The 18,925-nt window shown below is 43.2% G+C and overlaps 1 protein-coding gene across 2 annotated transcripts in view; it reads right to left on the reverse strand.

Moving 5' to 3' along the window:
• Nucleotides 1-18,925, reverse strand: part of DNAH7 (dynein axonemal heavy chain 7) — a 607,644-nt gene that overhangs the window by 170,975 nt on the left and 417,744 nt on the right. For both annotated transcript variants that reach the window (XM_073633106.1, XM_073633105.1), the window contains exons 48-49: nucleotides 16,169-16,359; nucleotides 14,662-14,795 (exon numbers count right to left, since the gene is read on the reverse strand). In XM_073633106.1, coding sequence (XP_073489207.1) covers nucleotides 14,662-14,795; nucleotides 16,169-16,359 — 325 coding nt within the window. The remainder of the gene's footprint in view (nucleotides 1-14,661; nucleotides 14,796-16,168; nucleotides 16,360-18,925) is intronic.

Raw genomic sequence — 18,925 nt, forward strand, 5'->3', positions numbered from 1 at the left:
ATATAATGAATCCATTTTTTTACACCTCAAAAGCTCCATAATCTGCTCTCTTCATAGGTACTTTACATAAGGGAACAGCATTAGTCAGAAGCAATACATACTGTACTTTGAATAATGAGAATCTGTGTGATAATGTCTGTGAATTGACTTATACACTGCAAAAAGCAATACTATAACAAAACTATGACATGCGATAAATTAACTTGACCATGCAATAAAACCTTTTGTAAATTATAAATATTAGTTGTGACTAATACATTTTGCAAATAATATATGGTGGTAACATTATCAAATGCATCATAAATCAGTGAACTTACCACAAAACCTGATAAACCAAAAAAAAGGACAAAAGTTACAGTGTTTCTTACCTCGACATTCCTGATATGTGTTTTCTGTACCATGTACTTGTGTTAAAAAGTATCCTGTTCTTCTTGCATTGCATCCTATGTGTGAAACACCCAGTGTTCCTTCCAGTCCCTGTGCTTCTCTATTGCAAACTGACCACATTAGGCATGAGAGTATATCCACCCCAGTGTAGTCAGTTTCTGGCTGTGCTGGGAGAACAGCCTGCCTGTCCTCTAACGGCCAAGATTTGTGCTAGCAAGCTCTTCACTGGGAAGATCAGTGTGTTGCTCTTTCTTCCTCTTGTGACACCCCCCCATCCTCCCCGTAGTCTCCACCCCCAGCTCTTTAAGTCACTTATGCAGCTGAGAACAGTGATCATGTAATCACTTATTAAAAAAAGGAAAAAAACTGTATTTATATGTTTTTTTTAAATACACAAATGTTTTGGCTTGCATTTCTATTTTAATTTCAATTTAACAGGTAAGGCTTCACATATACTTTAATTAGAGGCCTTAACAGGGGCAGATCCAGGGGGGGGGGGGGACGGGTCAATTGACCCGCCCCCCCCCCAGAAAATAGTACTGACTCCAAGGATTTCTCCCTCCGTCACCTCACAAGATTTGCGTTACGAGGCATCTAAATGTAGCTGCAGGGACTTTATTTCTGCTTCCCTGGCTCTCCCAGAGTCCCAGGTGGCCTAAAATTTAAAAATAATATTCATTGGGCCCCATCAGTTCATTTAGAGGGGGCCAGTGGCGTCACTGTGGGGGTCTGTAATCGATGTGACACCGGGGCCACTGCTACACGCTGGCAGAGTTGCAGCAGAGCGGTGCGAGTGTCACTTCACTTCCCTGTCAGGCGGAGTGATCTCCACCCGACAGGAGCTTCCTAGTCCCGGCTGGTGTGACGTCACGATTCAGAGGCGTGCAGGATTGAAGATAAGATGGACTTGAAGCCAGCTCAGTGCACTGCAAGTGAGTGAGCACTTAGCTAAGGCATTGTAATGTTAATGAGCTACGGCGGGCATTGTTATGTTAATGAGCAACGGCGGGCATTGTTATGTTAATGAGCAACGGCGGGCATTGTTGCATTAATGAGTTAACACCTTGTCTTACATGTGAAGTGGTTAACGCTTTGTGGGAGAGGGGGTTAAATCATTTACATTGGTAATTGTAATATGGCACATGGAGGGGGTTAATCTACTCATTTATGTATTAGTGACCAGTGGCAATTAACCCCTTTGTGCAGCATTATTGACAGTGGCACCATCAATATTAATTAACCCCTTGTATGCTACAGCATGAAGGGGTTTATAAACACTGCCACTAGTGCAACTAATGCAGCACAAAGGGGTTCATTAATTGCCAGTGGTCAGTAATACATCAGTGAGTACATTAATGTGTCATATTACAATTACCAATCATCATCATTATCATCATGATAATCACACAGTACAGGTGCGTTGAGCCACATCACCTGTATTGTGTGATAATCATGATAATAATGATGATATAGAATGACAGAAAAATTCATCTTTAGGCTTCATTCAGACAGGGCGTGCTGCAGACATGCGTCCAACGTGCAGGGCTGTCTTTTACTGGCTTGGGGATGCATAACGTGTTACATGCATCCCAATGCCGGCATCCCATTTATTTCTACTGAGACACACAGCCGCTATATCCCAATATGTCATGCGTGCAGATCCCAGAATGCATGCAGGGTTTATTCAAGGACCCGCACCAGCATGTCATATTGGGATATAGCGGCTGTGTGTCTCGGTAGAAATAAATGGGATAAAACCGCCCGCTAGGAGCCAAACAGCGGCGCTAAATATAGAGCCGCTTTACCGCCGACGCATGCCCCAGTGTGAAAGTAGCCTTATTTTATGGCAGTGCCCCTCCCGAGACTAGACTCTGGTTTCGGCCTGGGCTTTAAATATTCTTACAACTGTTTCTCAATATAGGATATACATATTTTCTTCCTTTAACCTTAAAAGTTGACCTGAACTTGAAAAGTGAAGATTTGCCATGTTATTGGGACCATTTAGAAACCTTAATTGTGTCTAAGTAGTATCCTGAAAAAATTACCAGTGCATTTCATGGTCTTTGAGGGTGCCTTGGCACTTCTGGGTCTACAGTTCCATGGCTCCAGTGGGTATTGAAAAGAATTCTAGAAGTTGCACTGGGTAAATACAGCTGAATAAAACAAAAACTGTGTCTGTCTTCATTTCAGGCCGCAAATATATCTGTATATATCTGCAGTGTGATAGCTAAAGCCCTGATGCCTCTGACTGCTAGTGTTAGGGGATTTAAAATAAGATTTTATGATGTCACTACTTTGCTGCTCACTGTTCTTGCTGGAGGCTCTGACCCGAGGAAGCAAAACCCTGCTTCGACCAAGATAGCTGCTCCATAAAAAGCTACAGTGCAGGGCAAGGCATAGTATTTCAGGAATCAAGAAAATATAAGCTGCAAGCTTAGGGATTTTATGTGATAGACCAACACAAAGTGGCACATATATGTGAAGTGGAAGGAAAATTAATAGTTTTCAAAAATGTTTACAAACGAATATCAGAAAAATGTGGCGTGCATTTGTATTCAGTCCCCTTTACTCTGATACCCCTAACTAAAATCTAGAGGAACCAATTGCCTTCAGAAGTCACATAATTAGTAAATAGAGTCCACCTGTGTGTAATTTAATGTCAGTGTAAATGTTCTGTTCTGTGAAGCCCTCAGAGGTTTGTTAGAGATCCTTAGTGAACAACAGCATCATGAAGGCCAAGGAACACACCAGACAGATCAGGGATAAAGGTTAAAGCAGGTGAGAATACTGGGAGCACTGGGGTGTCACGATCAGGTGGAAGTACACCATTTGTTTATATGTTGTTACACTGAAGCTGCCTGCACTGAAGAAAGAAGTAGACACCTTATTTATCATTTGATATGGACTATTATGCACTTTTTAGCACACGTGCACTTTACTTTTATTGGACTATTCTAATGCACTGAGTGTGAACATTTAATGATTTGATATATTTTCATCACAGATCATTTGAGGTTATTTGTTTTATAGTATTAGTTTATTTTTTCTGGTATGCACAACACTTATTCATATTTATTATACTAGAGATCTTGCTTCCAAAAATCCCCAGGCTTGGTTCAGAACAAGCATGCAGATAATGACTTTCCTACACTTATTCAGGGCCCTTGACTTGGAAAACCATTTAAGCCAGTGGGCCAGCATTATAGCCAGGAAACTAGCCTTTTCAAATGGTGTCCAGTCATTGGAGCCTCTATACTTCTCCAGTGGCAAGTTGTAAACCAAACCAAGGTTCAGTTTGCATGGTGTGTGCATACATGTCCCAGTGTTTGTGTTTATTTCCTGACTGTACACTGACTTTATTCCAAAATATTGATTATCGCCTGGTAAATAAAAAAAGCTTATTCTGAAAGTGCTAGTTCACCTATAACCTCATTACATTTTCTATCTATATTATATTTACTGTTCATTTTTCCATTTATATGTAATTGCCTTTTTCCCCTTTTCTGCCAGGCTGAAAGTGATGTCACAGATGATCTGTGGACACATGAAGCTCCACTTTTACAGACAACTTGGTTGATGATAACACTCAAACCTAAAGCAGTTTTATTTAACCTGCAAAAATGACCGGATTCCCTGAGCCACACAATCCATGCGGATGGGGGAATCCTCCCCAATAAACTATTGTATTGACAGTGGGGAGGCTTCCAGGTCTTCAGAATACACTGATCAACTCCACCAGTGGTGCTAATTGAGCAGGAAAAATCAGACAGTCTGGTTGTACAGAAGTTGATCAGTAGATCGGCTTCTGTACAACCAGCCTGCCCATACATTGATTGAAATTCAGCCGGTCCCTGCTGAACGGGCAGAATTTCGATCCATGCATGGCAGGCCTACATGCACTTCCAATCATGTTTATGTTATTCTGGCTCAGCAGAGGCAAGCAGGCAAATATTTATCTTCTACCAACTCAACGAAGGTAACCGTCGCACATTTCCCAATAATTACACAACAGACATGGCAGGAGTGATAGTAAGAAGAACTTTACTGATATTATTGCTGCCAACCATCTAAGCTGATAAAACTTTCTAGCAGGATTATATACACTTGGCTTACTGGCATACACTTGAAAGTACAAAATCCCAGGAGCAGACTGCCCAGAACATGTTGTGGAAAGGGCTAATGTAGGACATACTACTTAAAGCGGGGGTCCACCTATCTATCGTTTTTTTTTTTTTTTTTTTTAGTTTATTCACAAACTTTTCTTCTCAGCCTTACATACTCACATATTGTGTGTAATATGTCCGCCTGTATCATATTTCGTCGGAAAGAATAACTTATACTATTCACTGCAGGCGGTTTCCATCTTCATTGTGGGCATTTGAAGCCCACAAGCATTTATTTCCTGGATGTGGTGAATGCTGTGCTCCCAGCATTCACTGCTCGTTCCCGCACATGCTCAGTGGCATCCTGGGAAGCCTGAGACTAGCTCCCAGGAGTCTGGGAGAGGCTAGAAACACGCCTACTCCCACAGGAGGAGAACCAGGAAGTGCAAAGAAGAATAGAAAAATAAAAGGTAATTATGGCGATTTAAATTTTTTTAAACGGCATGTCAGCATCTAGGCAAGGAAGAGAATACATACAGATATTGTTCAAAATTTGGGTGGAACCCCGCTTTAAATAGCAGATGTGCAGTCTCAACAATGTGTTAGTCCCAAATACTGCCACAACATTCATCTTGATCTAGGAACAACAAAGAGGTAACTGACTATCTGCTGCTTCGCTGATCTAGTACACTGTAGTTTGAAGGAGCTTTCCCTGATCCTCCCATCTGCCACTATAGCGATTTCTTTAAAGTATGTCTGCATACCACTACCCGATTTTTGGAACATTTTTCATTCTAAGCATATATGTGCTTCCCCTTGGGGCCATTTTCCTTATGTATGAAGTCTCTGACTCAAAAACAGTCTACGTTTCTATCATGGCAACTAATTACTATCTCCCCTACATGTTATAACCCACCCTAACAACAGAAACTTATGAAGTTAATTGCCTGCTGGGTAGGAAATAAAAAACCTTCTGTAGTCACTACCTTTATATAAGACCGACAGTAATTGCTGATATGGCTCTTGTAGTGTATCAAGTAAAGCATACTATGTGGAAACAACAGTTCTAGCGCATGCGTTTTGCTATACTTCGTAGATTTGGAAGCTTGGCCACTCTTTAAATCACTTTAAAATAACAGTTTGACCATTAAAACCCTCTTACTTTGAATGGTTACTCTGGGGCTCCCCAGGTTTTTAACACCCTGGCAACACCCCTAGCCTGAGAGCCAAGGAAGGGTTTATTGGAATTGTTTTTATGTAAATTATTGTGTAATGTTTCAGCAGTAAAAACTGTAAATGCAATAAAACCTTAATCTTTCAAATACCTACTGCCTACTATGTAATCATGATTGCTACACTCAGAAATTCACAGCTGAATTTCCGCAAGGCCTAAGGAATTTTACAAGCTCCTAGAATGCTTTGACATGTCCTATTGTAGTCTATATCATTGGGTGACAATGCTGCCACTACCATACATGGCAAAGAATGGAAGTGTGGTCTCCCAGACGTGCTAGGAGCCAGAACACAGAGTTCAGTCTACACACAAAAATAAGTTGCAAAACATTAATACTGAGGTATTAATTTAACCACTTGTGGACCGCCCCATTGCTAAAATACTGCAGCAGGGCGGCCACATTCCTCCGGATTGGGGGGGGGGGGGGGGGGCAGGTGTGTGTACCCACCACTCTATTTGTGTTGTGATTCAGTACAGCACAAGTCAGTCAGCAGGTCCTGATCAATGATTTATGGCTGGGACCTGCTGATCGGCTTAACGAATTACAGTACAGAGCCCTGTGTTTACTAACAACACATGTGAGCTCTGTCCACATTAACTAGTAAAAGCAGCACACATTACACACTGTTAGGCACACAGTTAACCCCTTGATTACACCTAGATGTTAACCCCTTCCCAGCCGGTGTCATTAGTAAAGTGACAGTGTATAGTATTAGAACTGATCACTGTATTAGTGTCACTGGTGATCAATGTCAATTAGTTAGTTCCCACCCAGTGTCAGATTGCCCGTTGCACTATCACAGTCAAACTATAGGTCGCTGATCACCGCCATTACTAGTATAAAATAAATAAATAAAAATTCCAGTGTATATACCGTCATTTGTAGATGCTATCACTTTTATGCAAACCAATCAATATACACTTATTGGGATTTTTTTACCAAAGAAATGTAGCGCAGTAAATTTTAAGTTTTTTTATTGGATTTGTTTTTATAGCAGAAAGTAAAAAATACCCAGTGGTGATCAAATACCAGCAAAGGAAAGCTCTACATTGCCTTGAAAACGTATTCATACCCTGTGAAATTTTCTACATTTTGTCATGTTACAATCAAAAGGGTTCATTTTAATGGGATTTTATATGCTAGACCAACACAAGGTAGCACATAATTGTGAAGTGGAAGGAATATGATAAATGGTTTTCAACATTTTTTACAAATAAATATGTGAAAAGTGTGGTGTGCATTTGTATTCAGCCCCCCTGAATCAATACTTTCGCTGCAATTACACCACCTTTCGCTGCAATTACAGCTGCAAGTCTTTTAAGGTATGTCTCTACCAGCTTTGCAAATCTAGAGAGTGAAATTTTTGCCCATTCTGCTTTGCAAAATAGCTCAAGCTCTCAATCTGGATGGAGAACAGCAATTTTCAAGTCTTGCCACAGATTCTCAATTGATTTTAGGTCTGGACTTTGACTGGGCCACTCTTACACATGAATATGCTTTGATCTAAACCATTCCATTGTGGCTCTTGCTGTATGTTTAGGGTCGTTGTCCTGCTGGAAGGTGAACCTCCACCCCAGTCTCAACGCTTTTGCAGACTCTAACAGGTTTTCTTCTAAGATTGCCCTGTATTTGACTCCAGCCATTTTCCCATCAACTCTGACCAGCTTCCCTGTCCCTGCTGAAGAAAAGCATCCCCACAACATGAGGCTGCCACCACCACGTTTCACGGTGGGGATGGTGTGTATCTGGGTGATGTGCAGTGGTAGTCTTTTACCACACATAGAGTTTTGATTTTAGGCCAAAAAGTTCAATTTTGGTCTCATCTGACCAGAGCACCTTCTTCCATATGTTTGCTGTGTCCCTCATATTGCTTTGTGCAAACTTCAAACGGGAGTTCTTATGCTTTTCTTTCAGCAATGGCTTTCTTCTTGCCACTCTTCCATAAAGGCCAGGTTTGTGGAGTGCACGACTAATAGTTGTCCTATGGACAAATTCTCCCACCTGAGCTGTGGATCTCTGCAGCTCCTCCAGAGTTACCATGGGCCTCTTGGCTGCTTCTCCGATTAATGCTTTCCTTGCCCAGCCTGTCAGTTTAGGTGGATGGCCATATCTTGGTAGGTTTGCAGTTGTGCCATACTCTTTCCATTTTTGGATGATTGAACGGTGCTCCGTGAAATGTTCAAAGCTTAGGATATTTTTTTCTAACTTAATCCTGCTTTAAACTTCTCCACAACTTTATCCCTGTCCTGTCTGGTGTGTTCCTTGGCCTTCATGAAGCTGTTTGTTCACTAAGGTTCTCTAACAAACCTCTGAGAGCTTCACAGAACAGCTGTATTTATACTGAGATTAAATTATTGAAAGCGCTCCGCAAACTGTTGGCGCTATATAAATCCTGTATAATAATAATATTAATGTGACAGACCTAGCCGGGAGAGAGACTTTTGGAGGGGACTGTATGCTAGCCTCTTGCCGGTGAGCTCTTTGTGAGCTGTATGCCTGGGGACCCTTGAGGCAGTAATTACTGTGGATTCGGGTCCTGGTCCCCCAGGACACACAGACTCTGGGGACCCTGGATTTGCCATATTGGAATAGTGACTGATTCAAACCGTTGGGACTCCTACTGTTAAATGCTGTCATCAATTAAAGCTACCTGTCTGTTGTCTGCTAAAATGTGTATTGTAAATAAGTCTCTAGTGTGGGATCTAAGAGTCATTAGATCCCCATTGTTGTTTGTGTTAATTAACTCTGCTATTGTGATAATGTTGATTGTGTTTTCTAAGCTACAGTCTGGCCTAAAGCTCATGTCTGAGTCATCTAGGCTGTCTAAAGGGATTAATTAATTAGCTCATGTTAATTAGGTTAATTAGGTTACAGCTGTATTGTTAGAGTAATATGAGTCAGAGGTATGCACCTCCACTTTTAGTGTATAAAAGAGCCTGTATATTGCAATAAAAGAGATTCCTGGTTGAACTTACATACAGCCTGCCTGGTGTTTGTTCTGAGCTATCACAACAAGTTCTAATCCTGGAGCATTGGATGACCGAACCATCAGACGTTGCAATCTGATTCAATAGCTGCAGAGGAGTGTCGGAGAGTGGAACCGAGCGAGCAAGGGGCTCATTACATTGGTTGGCAGCCGTGGGATTTGCTCTCCAGTTACTGGGACACTCCAAACCAGCCTGCAGGAGAGCCACGCTGAAAGACTTACTTGAGAGCCGTGGAGGGAATGGTGGGATCGTGCTTCCTTGCTGTGAACACATCCAAACCATCACCTGGATCCAAGGTCCAGATAGCAGGAGAGGAGAGATACCAGCCACCATGGATGAGGAATTCAGAAGGAGGTTGTGAGAAAAGCAGATACAGCACAGAGGACCAGTATCAGAGCAGGTCCTGCTAGGATGGTTTGATTCTATCCGCTGCGAACTCTGGAAGGAAGCGCTAGCCCGTGAGCAGCGAAACCAGGGAAAAGTTCTCCCCTCCATCCATGTAAGGTACTGGTCGCAGTATGAAGTGCGAATGCTGTTATTGGGGAAACAGCCGAACCAGGAGTGGACAGCTGAGTTAAGCAGGCAGAAATGCGGTTGAACGAGAGCTACAGAGCCCTCCAGTGGTATGTAGCCCAAGTGTGCCCGTGGACAGCGGATGACAGCCCCACGGAAGGCTTTGACTACGATGGCCTGGGATTGTTGTACTGGAGGCTGTCCGGGAACCCTGATTTTGGGAGTGATCGGGAGTGGCGTTTGGAGGAAATAATAGAGCACAGAGAGCGGAGACTGAATGTCTCAGAAGTGCACTGGGCACAGGAAGATTTGGAGTTTCTGGCCGTTCAGGAATGGGAGCTGGAGATTGCCTACAAACAGCTGTTAGACTCTGCTCAGCAGCAGGGTGGTGCTCCCTTTGCCTGGGACTATCAGGAAATACCAGTTGACAACTCTGAAATCCTGGCTGAAGAGTTGACAATGTGGCATAGTAACGGTGTGCTTTGCCAACCTGCACCCGCAGCTATGGAGGCGGAGGTCTTATGGCGGATGCAGCAAGTGCTGACTGACCTTGATGAACCTGTTTCTGCATTGGATGATCTTGGATGGAGGAATGTGCCTGTCCAGCAGAATGCCAGAGAATCGGCAGTGGAAAATCTGGAGATTGCTATCCCCAAAGCTGAAGTGCTGACAACGGGGCAGAGCTCTGCTAACCTCTGCCCAGCACTGATAGCATCTTCGGGGTTCCACGGAGAGGAGATGGTGAACCTTTATCCCCAGACACCAGTTACAGAGACAGGGGATTTGATAGACTTTTCTGCTGAGGAAGAACAACCTGGTGAGCCTCCAGCAGAAGAGGAGCTGTTATTAGGGCCAAACTTCACTGTGCTCTGCCCAGCACCAACAGTGTGAAGTTACAAGGAACTTCCCCAGCTGAAGCGCTGGCAACCGGACAGAGGGTCAAAGATCTCTGCCCTACACCTGCGGCGGTTCCGGAGGCTCAGGGTGAGAAAGAGGTGGTCACTTCCCAGCAGCAGATCAGGATACAGGGGGAGAAGGGAGAGGAGGTGTTCGTCGTCCCTCCCCAACAGTTAGCCGGAGCAGATGGTGTGAGGTTTCCAGCAGAAGGGCTGGCAAAAGGGCAGAGTACTGCTGGACTCTGCCCTCAACTAGCAGAGGATGGATTTCCTGTGAAGGTGGATGGGACTTCAGTCTCCACCTGTATACCCCAGGGATGCTGGGCAGTCGGCCCAGATCCCCAACAGCATGACGGAGTGAGCCCAGACACCCTGTCTTCTCTCAAGCGGCAGAAAGGACTCCAGGGAGAAGGGCCAGTCCAGGCCTCTCCCCAGTGGCAGATATGTTCTCTGAGAGAGGCAGAGGTTGGCTGGGTGAGTAATGCTTTGTTTGGAACAATTTGTTTGGGGTACTGTGTGGGTACAGGCATTAGAGGACTGGAACTACTGACTAACTTCAGAGTCAACCCGTCTGGGGTCTCCTCCTGTGTTAGTCTCCTGCCGAAAGGGGAGAAATGTGACAGACCTAGCCGGGAGAGAGACTTTTGGAGGGGATGCTAGCCTATGCTAGCCTCTTGCCGATCGATCGTGGGCCCTGGCATTTGGGAGAACGGTGCTCTTTATGAGCTGTATGCCTGGGGACCCTTGAGGCGGTATTACTGTGGATTCGGGTCCTGGTCCCACAGGACACACAGACTCTGGGGACCCTGGATTTGCCATATTGGAATAGTGAGATTCATACCGTTGGGACTCCTACTGTTAAATGCTAATATCATCAATTCCAGCTACCTGTTGTCTGCTAAAATGTGTATTGTAAATAAGTCTCTAGTGTGGGATCTAAGAGTCATTAGATCCCCATTGTTGTTTGTGTTAATTAACTCTGCTATTGTGATAATGTTGATTGTGTTTTCTAAGCTACAAGATGGCCAGTCTGGCCTAAAGGTCATGTCTGAGTCATCTAGGCTGTTTAAAGGGATTAGTTAATTAGCTCATGTTAATTAGGTTAATTAGGTTACAGCTGTATTGTTAGAGTAATATGAGTCAGAGGTATGCACCTCCACTTTTAGTGTATAAAAGAGCCTGTATATTGCAATAAAAGAGATTCCTGGTTGAACTTACATACAGCCTGCCTGGTGTTTGTTCTGAGCTATCACAACTGGGTTAGAACGGCACATAGCTGAAGTTCTAATCCCAGAGCATTGGATGACCGAACCATCAGACGTTGCAATCTGATTCAATAGCTGCAGAGGAGTTTCGGGAGAGTGGAACCGAGCGAGCAAGGGGCTCATTACAAATAATAATAATTACACACAGGTGGACTCTATTTACTAATTAGGTGACTTCTAAAGGCAATTGGTTCCACTAGATTTGAGTTAGGGGTATCAGAGTAAAGGGGGCTGAATACAAATGTACGCCACACTTTTCAGATATTTATTTGTAAAAATCTTTGAATAAAAATGATATAAATTTCATTTGCCATTCGCAAGAAGATATCAATATTCAACTTCCTCCCCTACCCAACACATTGGGTCCAACACCACACTCAATACTCTCCTCCTTCTGCCCAGTTACCACCGATAAAGTTGATAAACTCCTCTCCATGGCCCACCTCACCACCTGTCCTCTGGACCCTGTCCCTTCACAATTACTGCAACCACCTTCCCGCTCTATCCTAAACACCCTAACCCACATCTTCAACCTCTTCCTCTCCTCCGGCACCTTTCCTTCCCTGCTCAAACATGCACTGGTTACCCTCATACTTAAAAAACCCTCACTAGATCCCACCTGTTTGAATAACTTAAGACCCATCTCCCTGCTCCCGCTTGCCTCCAAGCTCATTGAACGTCTTGTCCATGACCAAATAAGTCGCAACCTTCTCGACCCCCTACAGTCCGTCCTCCGTCCACAACATTCCACTGAAACTGCCCTACTAAAACTCACCAATGACCTACTAACTGCTAAAACCAATGGCCATTACTCCATACTCATACTCTTAGACCTCTCTGCTGCCTTCGACACAGTTGACCACCTGCTCCTCCTCAGCAAACTACACTCCCTTGGCCTCTGTGATTCTGCTTTATCCTGGTTCTCCTCCTACCTATCTCAGCGCACTTTCAGTGTCACTTACAACTCCATCTCCTCTGCTCCTCTTCCTCTCTCTGTTGGGGTACCCCAAGGCTCTGTCCTTGGGCCCCTCCTATTCTCGTTCTATACCTCTTCCCTGGGCCAGTTGATAACCTCCCATGGCTTCCAATACCACCTCTACGCCAGTGACACCCAGATCTATCTCTCCACCCCTCAACTCACCCTCTCGATCTCCTTGCGGATCTCAAACATATTTAATGACCTGGCCAGGACGGAGTTGTCAGCAAGGAGAGAGAAGAGAGACTGATACACCACACCGCACGCCGTACCAGCGATTTGGCTCTCATATATTAAGCCCTGAATAGGATGGTGCACTCACGCACCCACAGAATGTGAGTACCCCTAGGAAGGGAGTGTTTACTTTTTTACAATAAATTCCTTTACAATATTATACTATGGAGCTTCTTTTCTTTTATTCATGATTTGGAACGCTACTAATTGAGCAAGTTGGAAGTCAACACCTGCATATCGTTAGAGCCCAGGAGTGGCTCCCAAGTGTGTTTTGACATAGTTTGGGTACTGTATCACACGCTCTGAGGTGAGTGCATAGGCTTTTGGGGATTACCGGAGAGCACTGAAGCACGTTGTATGTTCTGCACTTTTTGGATGAGCATGATGGAAATCACTATTGATGGACACTGGATTTGTGCACTGTGCATATATTTTTTATGAACGTTTATGGATTTTATTTACCACTTTATTGAAGGAGTGGATACTCTTTCTAATCTGAGTTGGCACTTGGATTTTCAGTGTTTTATGCATGTTGCACTTTATTTACTGTATCACTAATTAATGTTTCACAGATTATAATATTGTTTTAAGTACATCTTTATGACATTCACATGCTTTATATTTTTTATTATTTCATACACTGATGTTTTACTATTTATTTTTATTTCTTAGCGCAAACGCACTTTTCTTTTTTAATTGCTATTTACACGGGTATGAAACGTGATTAGCGTTTGCAGCTTGTTATCACTAGGCACTTATTTTAGAGGCATTAACCCATTGGTGGCTCGCAAGATTCTTTTGGTATTTTTGTAATATTTCCTCCTTCCCGCCCCCCCCCCCCACCATGACTTCACCATTAAGATCAACAGCACAACCATTGGTCCCCCCACACATGCCAGGGTGCTGTGTGTAATCCTTGACTCTGACCTCTCCTTCAGCCCCCACATCCAATCACTGGCTAAAACCTGCCGCCTTAACCTCCGCAACATCTCCAGAATTCGACCCTTCCTGACTAATGACACCACAAAGCAACTTATTTGCTCCTTGATTATTTCCCGCCTTGACTACTGCAGCTCTCTCCTTAATGGCCTACCCTTATGCAGGCTATCCCCCCTTCAGTCTATTATGAATGCTCCTGCTAGACTAATACACCTCTCTAATTCATCCGTGACTGCTGCCCCTCTCTGCCAATCCCTTCACTGGCTTCCCCTACCCCACCGTATAAAATTCACAATGCTAACCACAACATACAAGGCCATCCACAACATCGCCCCCAGCTACATCACCAACCTCATCTGAAGATATCTCCCAAATCGTCCCCTCCACTCCTCCCAGGACCTCCTGCTCTCTAGCTCCCTTGTTACCTCCTCTCATGCTCGCCTTCAGGACTTCTCCAGAGCCTCTCCCATCCTCTGGAATTCCCTGCCCCGGTATATCCGATCAGCCCCTAACCTGTCCACCTGTCCCTGAAAACTCACTTATTCAAGGAAGCCTCTCCCACACCCACCTAACTGTCCCTGAGCCACCCCCATCAAATCATTCCCTGCATCTATTACCTTTTTTACCACCACCCCCTCCCTTTAGAATGTAAGCTCTACAAGCAGGACCCTCCTGTCCCTTTCGTATTGAACTGTTCTGTAATTGTGCTGTCCCTCCTCTACATTTTAAAGTGCTGCGTAAACTGTTGGTGCTATATAAATCGCAAATAATAATAATAATAATAATAATAAATTGGGTACAGTGTTGCATGACTATGCAATTGCCAGTTAAAGTAGACCAGTGTCGAATAGTGGCTAAGATACTACTTTTTATGGGAGATACAATTAAGTAGTTTGGTCTTTTACTTACATTTAAATTACAGTTTAAATTGTTTGGGTTTTTAAGAGCAATATTTTATAAAATAAATACCAATTTTAAGGAATTTTTAGCATCTGATTGCCTTCTAAAAGTAATCTTTTCATTATAATGACAAAGAATTAGACTCCTTGCAATGGAAAGACCTTCACTTTTCCTCTAGAATGCTGTTTGTGTAGAATGACAATTAAATGTCCAATGCAAAAGTTACCTTTTATTTTCTGCACCTTGAAGAATAAGTGCTTGCTTCTCTTCCTCGAGATCTGGTCTTTCTCGAGCTACAACAATACCCAACAGTTGGTCCTGCATCCCTTCAGGAGTGATCATAAAATTCAGCAAGGTGACCTGCATGATGCAGAAGATATTGAAATGAAGATGTTGATACAAATATTCCAAACTAAATGAAGCAACCAAATGAAACCTTAGACTTTGAGAGAAGGCAGCATACTTGACATTTCAATAGTGTTATTTCAAGTTTAATCAAAAAGAGCACAGCATTTAAATGTGAACTTTAAAGCATGATACCCATCAGGCAAACATACAGGAAAATAGGAAGCTATGTAATAAACCATCAACACAAATCGCATCTTAACACAGCTTTGTGGTGTACAAAGAATTCCTCTGGTGTTATTTTCCCCCCCATGGAGGTTGACAAACATAGCATCTGATTCATTGAAAATATTATCATAAAAACATTGCAAACAAAAAGCAAACTCAATTATTTAAGTAAATAATTCCACACAAAAGATAATAATAATGACATACTTTTCCATATGGAATCAACAACACTTAAAGTTTAAAGGAAACCTGTCATGAGATCAGCAAGGCAGTTGCCTTTGCTGACCTCTCCTATTGAAAATGCTAGTTGCCTTGCAGTCATGCTGACCCTTTTGTCAATACTTTGAGTCACTGACCTAGAACTATGCCGATAAAGATTCCTTATCTGCTTACATGTTCTGGGCCAATGATTCAGAAAGCATTGAAGCCAGCAAATCAGCATATGAGCCAAGGTACTAACAATTTCAAAAGGAGATCAGCATTGGTATCGCTATGATTGGCATCCCTATGTATATCTCATGGCAGATTTACTTTAAAGAGTGACTCCATTTTTGTTGAGAAAAAAACATTCCCCTCTGGGTGATCAATGCACATTGCAAGGATTTTTACAAACTTTGTTGCAGATTCCTACCTTTTCTTATTCTGAAGAAATAGATGTTTGTCTGTTTGTCTGTGTCCATGTGCAAAGTGAATGCGAATGGGAGTGACTGTATAATTATCAATCAGCTGCCGCACTTGCAGGTTTCTAATGAGGAAAGTAGCGGTGACTGCATCACTTTAGAGGTGATTTCCCTTTGGTAGTATCTCACCAACAATGCCATTTTTGTTTCAGGGGATTCCCAAAATCTGACTTGTATCTTAGTTCTAAGCCAATCACACAAGCAGGAAATTAATTTTTTTTGGAGGCCTTCCATACACCGATTCTGTACAGAATGCCTCAAGGTTGCCATATAGCATTGCATTTCACACAAAATTACAGTGCTGAAGTTTGAATCAGAAAATACATTTTAATAACATTTAATTACAATATGACTTGTGTAGTAATTGTATGTGCTATCTTTTTTTTTTTTGCAAATTTTTTTTCTAAGAAAGGGGCGTTACCTTTTATTATATTTGAAAAATGAAATACATCTACTATCTAAAATGAGCTATGAACTAACCTTGACAGAAGTTTCAGGCAAATAATGTGGATTTCTCAGTTTAGTTGTAACGTAGAAACGGAAATCAGGAGCATATTCTATAGTGGAATCACCAAGGCGAATACACACACTGCCTCCTTGTTTAAATGTTTGTTTCAGTAGAAGTGGCTCAAGAATAGGGTCCAATTCTTCTCCAACATTTTCTAGTAGAACTATAAAAAGAATATGAGTCAAACAACAACACAGACACCAAGGCCCTGTACATATGGGCTTCGATATGCTTTGCAGTATGCTAGCAGGCTTCAGTAGGCTTTAGAGAAGCTTCAAGTAGTGCTAAATAATATGAAGTCTGCTAGCAGGCTTTTATTGTAATCAAATATTGACAGTGTCTTGCATTTACAAGTTGTTTTAGAGAAACTCCTTTGTTTCTATGTTTGATAACTACACATTAGGTTCAATGTAGAGTTATGAATTTAGGAGCTAAAATCACACATGAAACATATAATGAGTGGTGGAAGAAATTTATGGACCCTATAATAGAGAAAAAACTGAATGTCTGATTTAATATCAACATGCAATGTAACTCTACGGAATAAAATGCTAGCAAGATAAGCTCTTTTCAAAAATAAACATTGCCTCTCAAAAGTAAGACCTACATTTGCCCCTACATAAAGCATTCTTAAATACGCAGGCAATTTTGGCCACCAGTTCACAAAAACTAGAATTGGAAAGAGAACAGAAAAATCCAACAAAATTTTCTGGAGTACCCCTATGTCAGCACAAATAGGTGTGGCTCCACCCACGTGACCCTAAGGAAAGTCCATTGCCTTAGCCCAGTGTTTGTCAACTTATGAGCTGAAGGGGGCCTGAAATGTGGCCCCTGACATCACCAAAGGGCTGCACATAATGTTCACATATATATATACATATTATATATATAATATACAGCGGGTAAAATAAGTATTGAACACGTGGGGGCGTGACTGGATGTGATCGAGGCAGGACGCATCTTCCCAGAGCTCCGGCTATCCTCCTGAATATTACAATGATTTAAGCTGGTCTAACTGATTTCTACCCAAAGCTCTACCCCTGCAGCGCTAGCGGAGACCACAATGAGCAAGGGGATGCCATCCTCAGTATCCAAAAAGCTGAAAGAGCCGCTCCCACAGCCTCCATTGGTTCAGAGAGACAGCTCCGCTCCCAACCCAGCATGGCGGCCACGCCATCTTGGCTCCTGTGTCTGGTACACAGCGCGCCAGACTGCAGACCACAAGGTTGGAGCAGTCGACATGCAGTGTGTCCCAGAAATTGGGGATCTCCTCACCGACACCACCGGAGATTGAGGTGGACACCGAGGCCATTACCAGACCGATCCTGGAGGCAATTGCGGCATCTAAATCTGAGCTTGTGGGATGCATAGATTATCTGGCCTCCGAGTACAACCTCATCAGGCACGACTTAGACAAGATTAGAGACTGACTTACTACAGCAGGGGATCGCATATCTGAAGTGGAGGATGTCTCCCATACCCAAGTCTCACAGCTGGGGGAGTTTAGAGATATGGTAAGATCGCTCCAACACAGAACAGATGACACAGAAAACAGACAAAGAAGGAACAATGTGAGGGTGGCGGGTTTGCCAGAGGGGGCTGAGGGGTCTGCCACACCTACATTTGCTGAAAAATTATTTAAAAACCTGCTTTCTCTGGGAGATCTCCCACCCACATATGTTGTAAAGAGGGCACACAGAGTCCCCACTGGAATGAGGCCCTCAGGCTCCCCACCACGGCCATTCCTGGTCAGGTTTCTTAATTACAGAGACTGTGACATGCTACTAGCTGAAGCCAGAAAGCATCAGGATTTGAAGTTTGAGAATGCACGCATCATGCTATTCCCAGATTTTTCTGCTGAGACGCAAAGAAAACGTTGCTCCTTTACTGATGTCAGGAGAAGGCTCATAGAAAGAGAATTAAAATACAGCATGCTCTACCCTAGCCGACTTCGGGTGCAGTACAAGGGTGCTGTGAAATTTTTTTGATACTCCACAAGATGCCTGTGATTGGCTAGATCAAAACCCATGATGTCTTTCTGCACGTTTTCTTTCCACGGTACCTGATCATTTCTCTGCTTGTTTTTTCTTTTTTTGATCTCTCCTTCTCATGAAGGCGCCAGACTGGAGCTCTTCACCTGCGTTCTTTTCTTTTTTTTTTGCCCGGGACACTCACTGAGCGCAAATCACTGCAGAACTGTAATGCCGCGTACACACGATCGGAAATGCCGCCAGCAAAACTTCGATGAGAGCTTTTTGTCGGAAAATGCGACCATGTGTATGCTCCATCGGTCTTTTGCTGGCAGAATTCCAGCCAGCAATAGATTGATGGCATGTTCTCTATTTTTCGGTCAGGAAAAGTACCTATCCGAAAATGCGTTCGTCTGTATGCAATTCGGACGCGCAAAAAATCACGCATACTCGGAAACAATTCGGCGCATGCTCGGAAGCATTGAACTTCATTTTCTCGGCTCATCGTAGTGTTGTACGTCACCGCATTCTTGACGGTCGAAAGTTCAGAGAACTTTTGTGTGACCGTGTGTATGCAAGGCAAGCTTGAGCGGAATTCCGTTGGAAAAACCATCCAAGTTTTTTCTGACGGATATTCCGATCGTGTGTACGCGGCATTAGTCTTTCTACACCCCCCTCGTCTATGGTGCACACATCTGCCCTGCAGTTAGAAGGCTGCACCAGTTAATCACTTGTTTAAGCAAGGAATCTCGTGTTGAA

The sequence above is a fragment of the Aquarana catesbeiana genome, linkage group LG06 (genome assembly GCF_042186555.1).
Source record: "Aquarana catesbeiana isolate 2022-GZ linkage group LG06, ASM4218655v1, whole genome shotgun sequence".
NCBI lineage: Eukaryota > Metazoa > Chordata > Amphibia > Anura > Ranidae > Aquarana > Aquarana catesbeiana.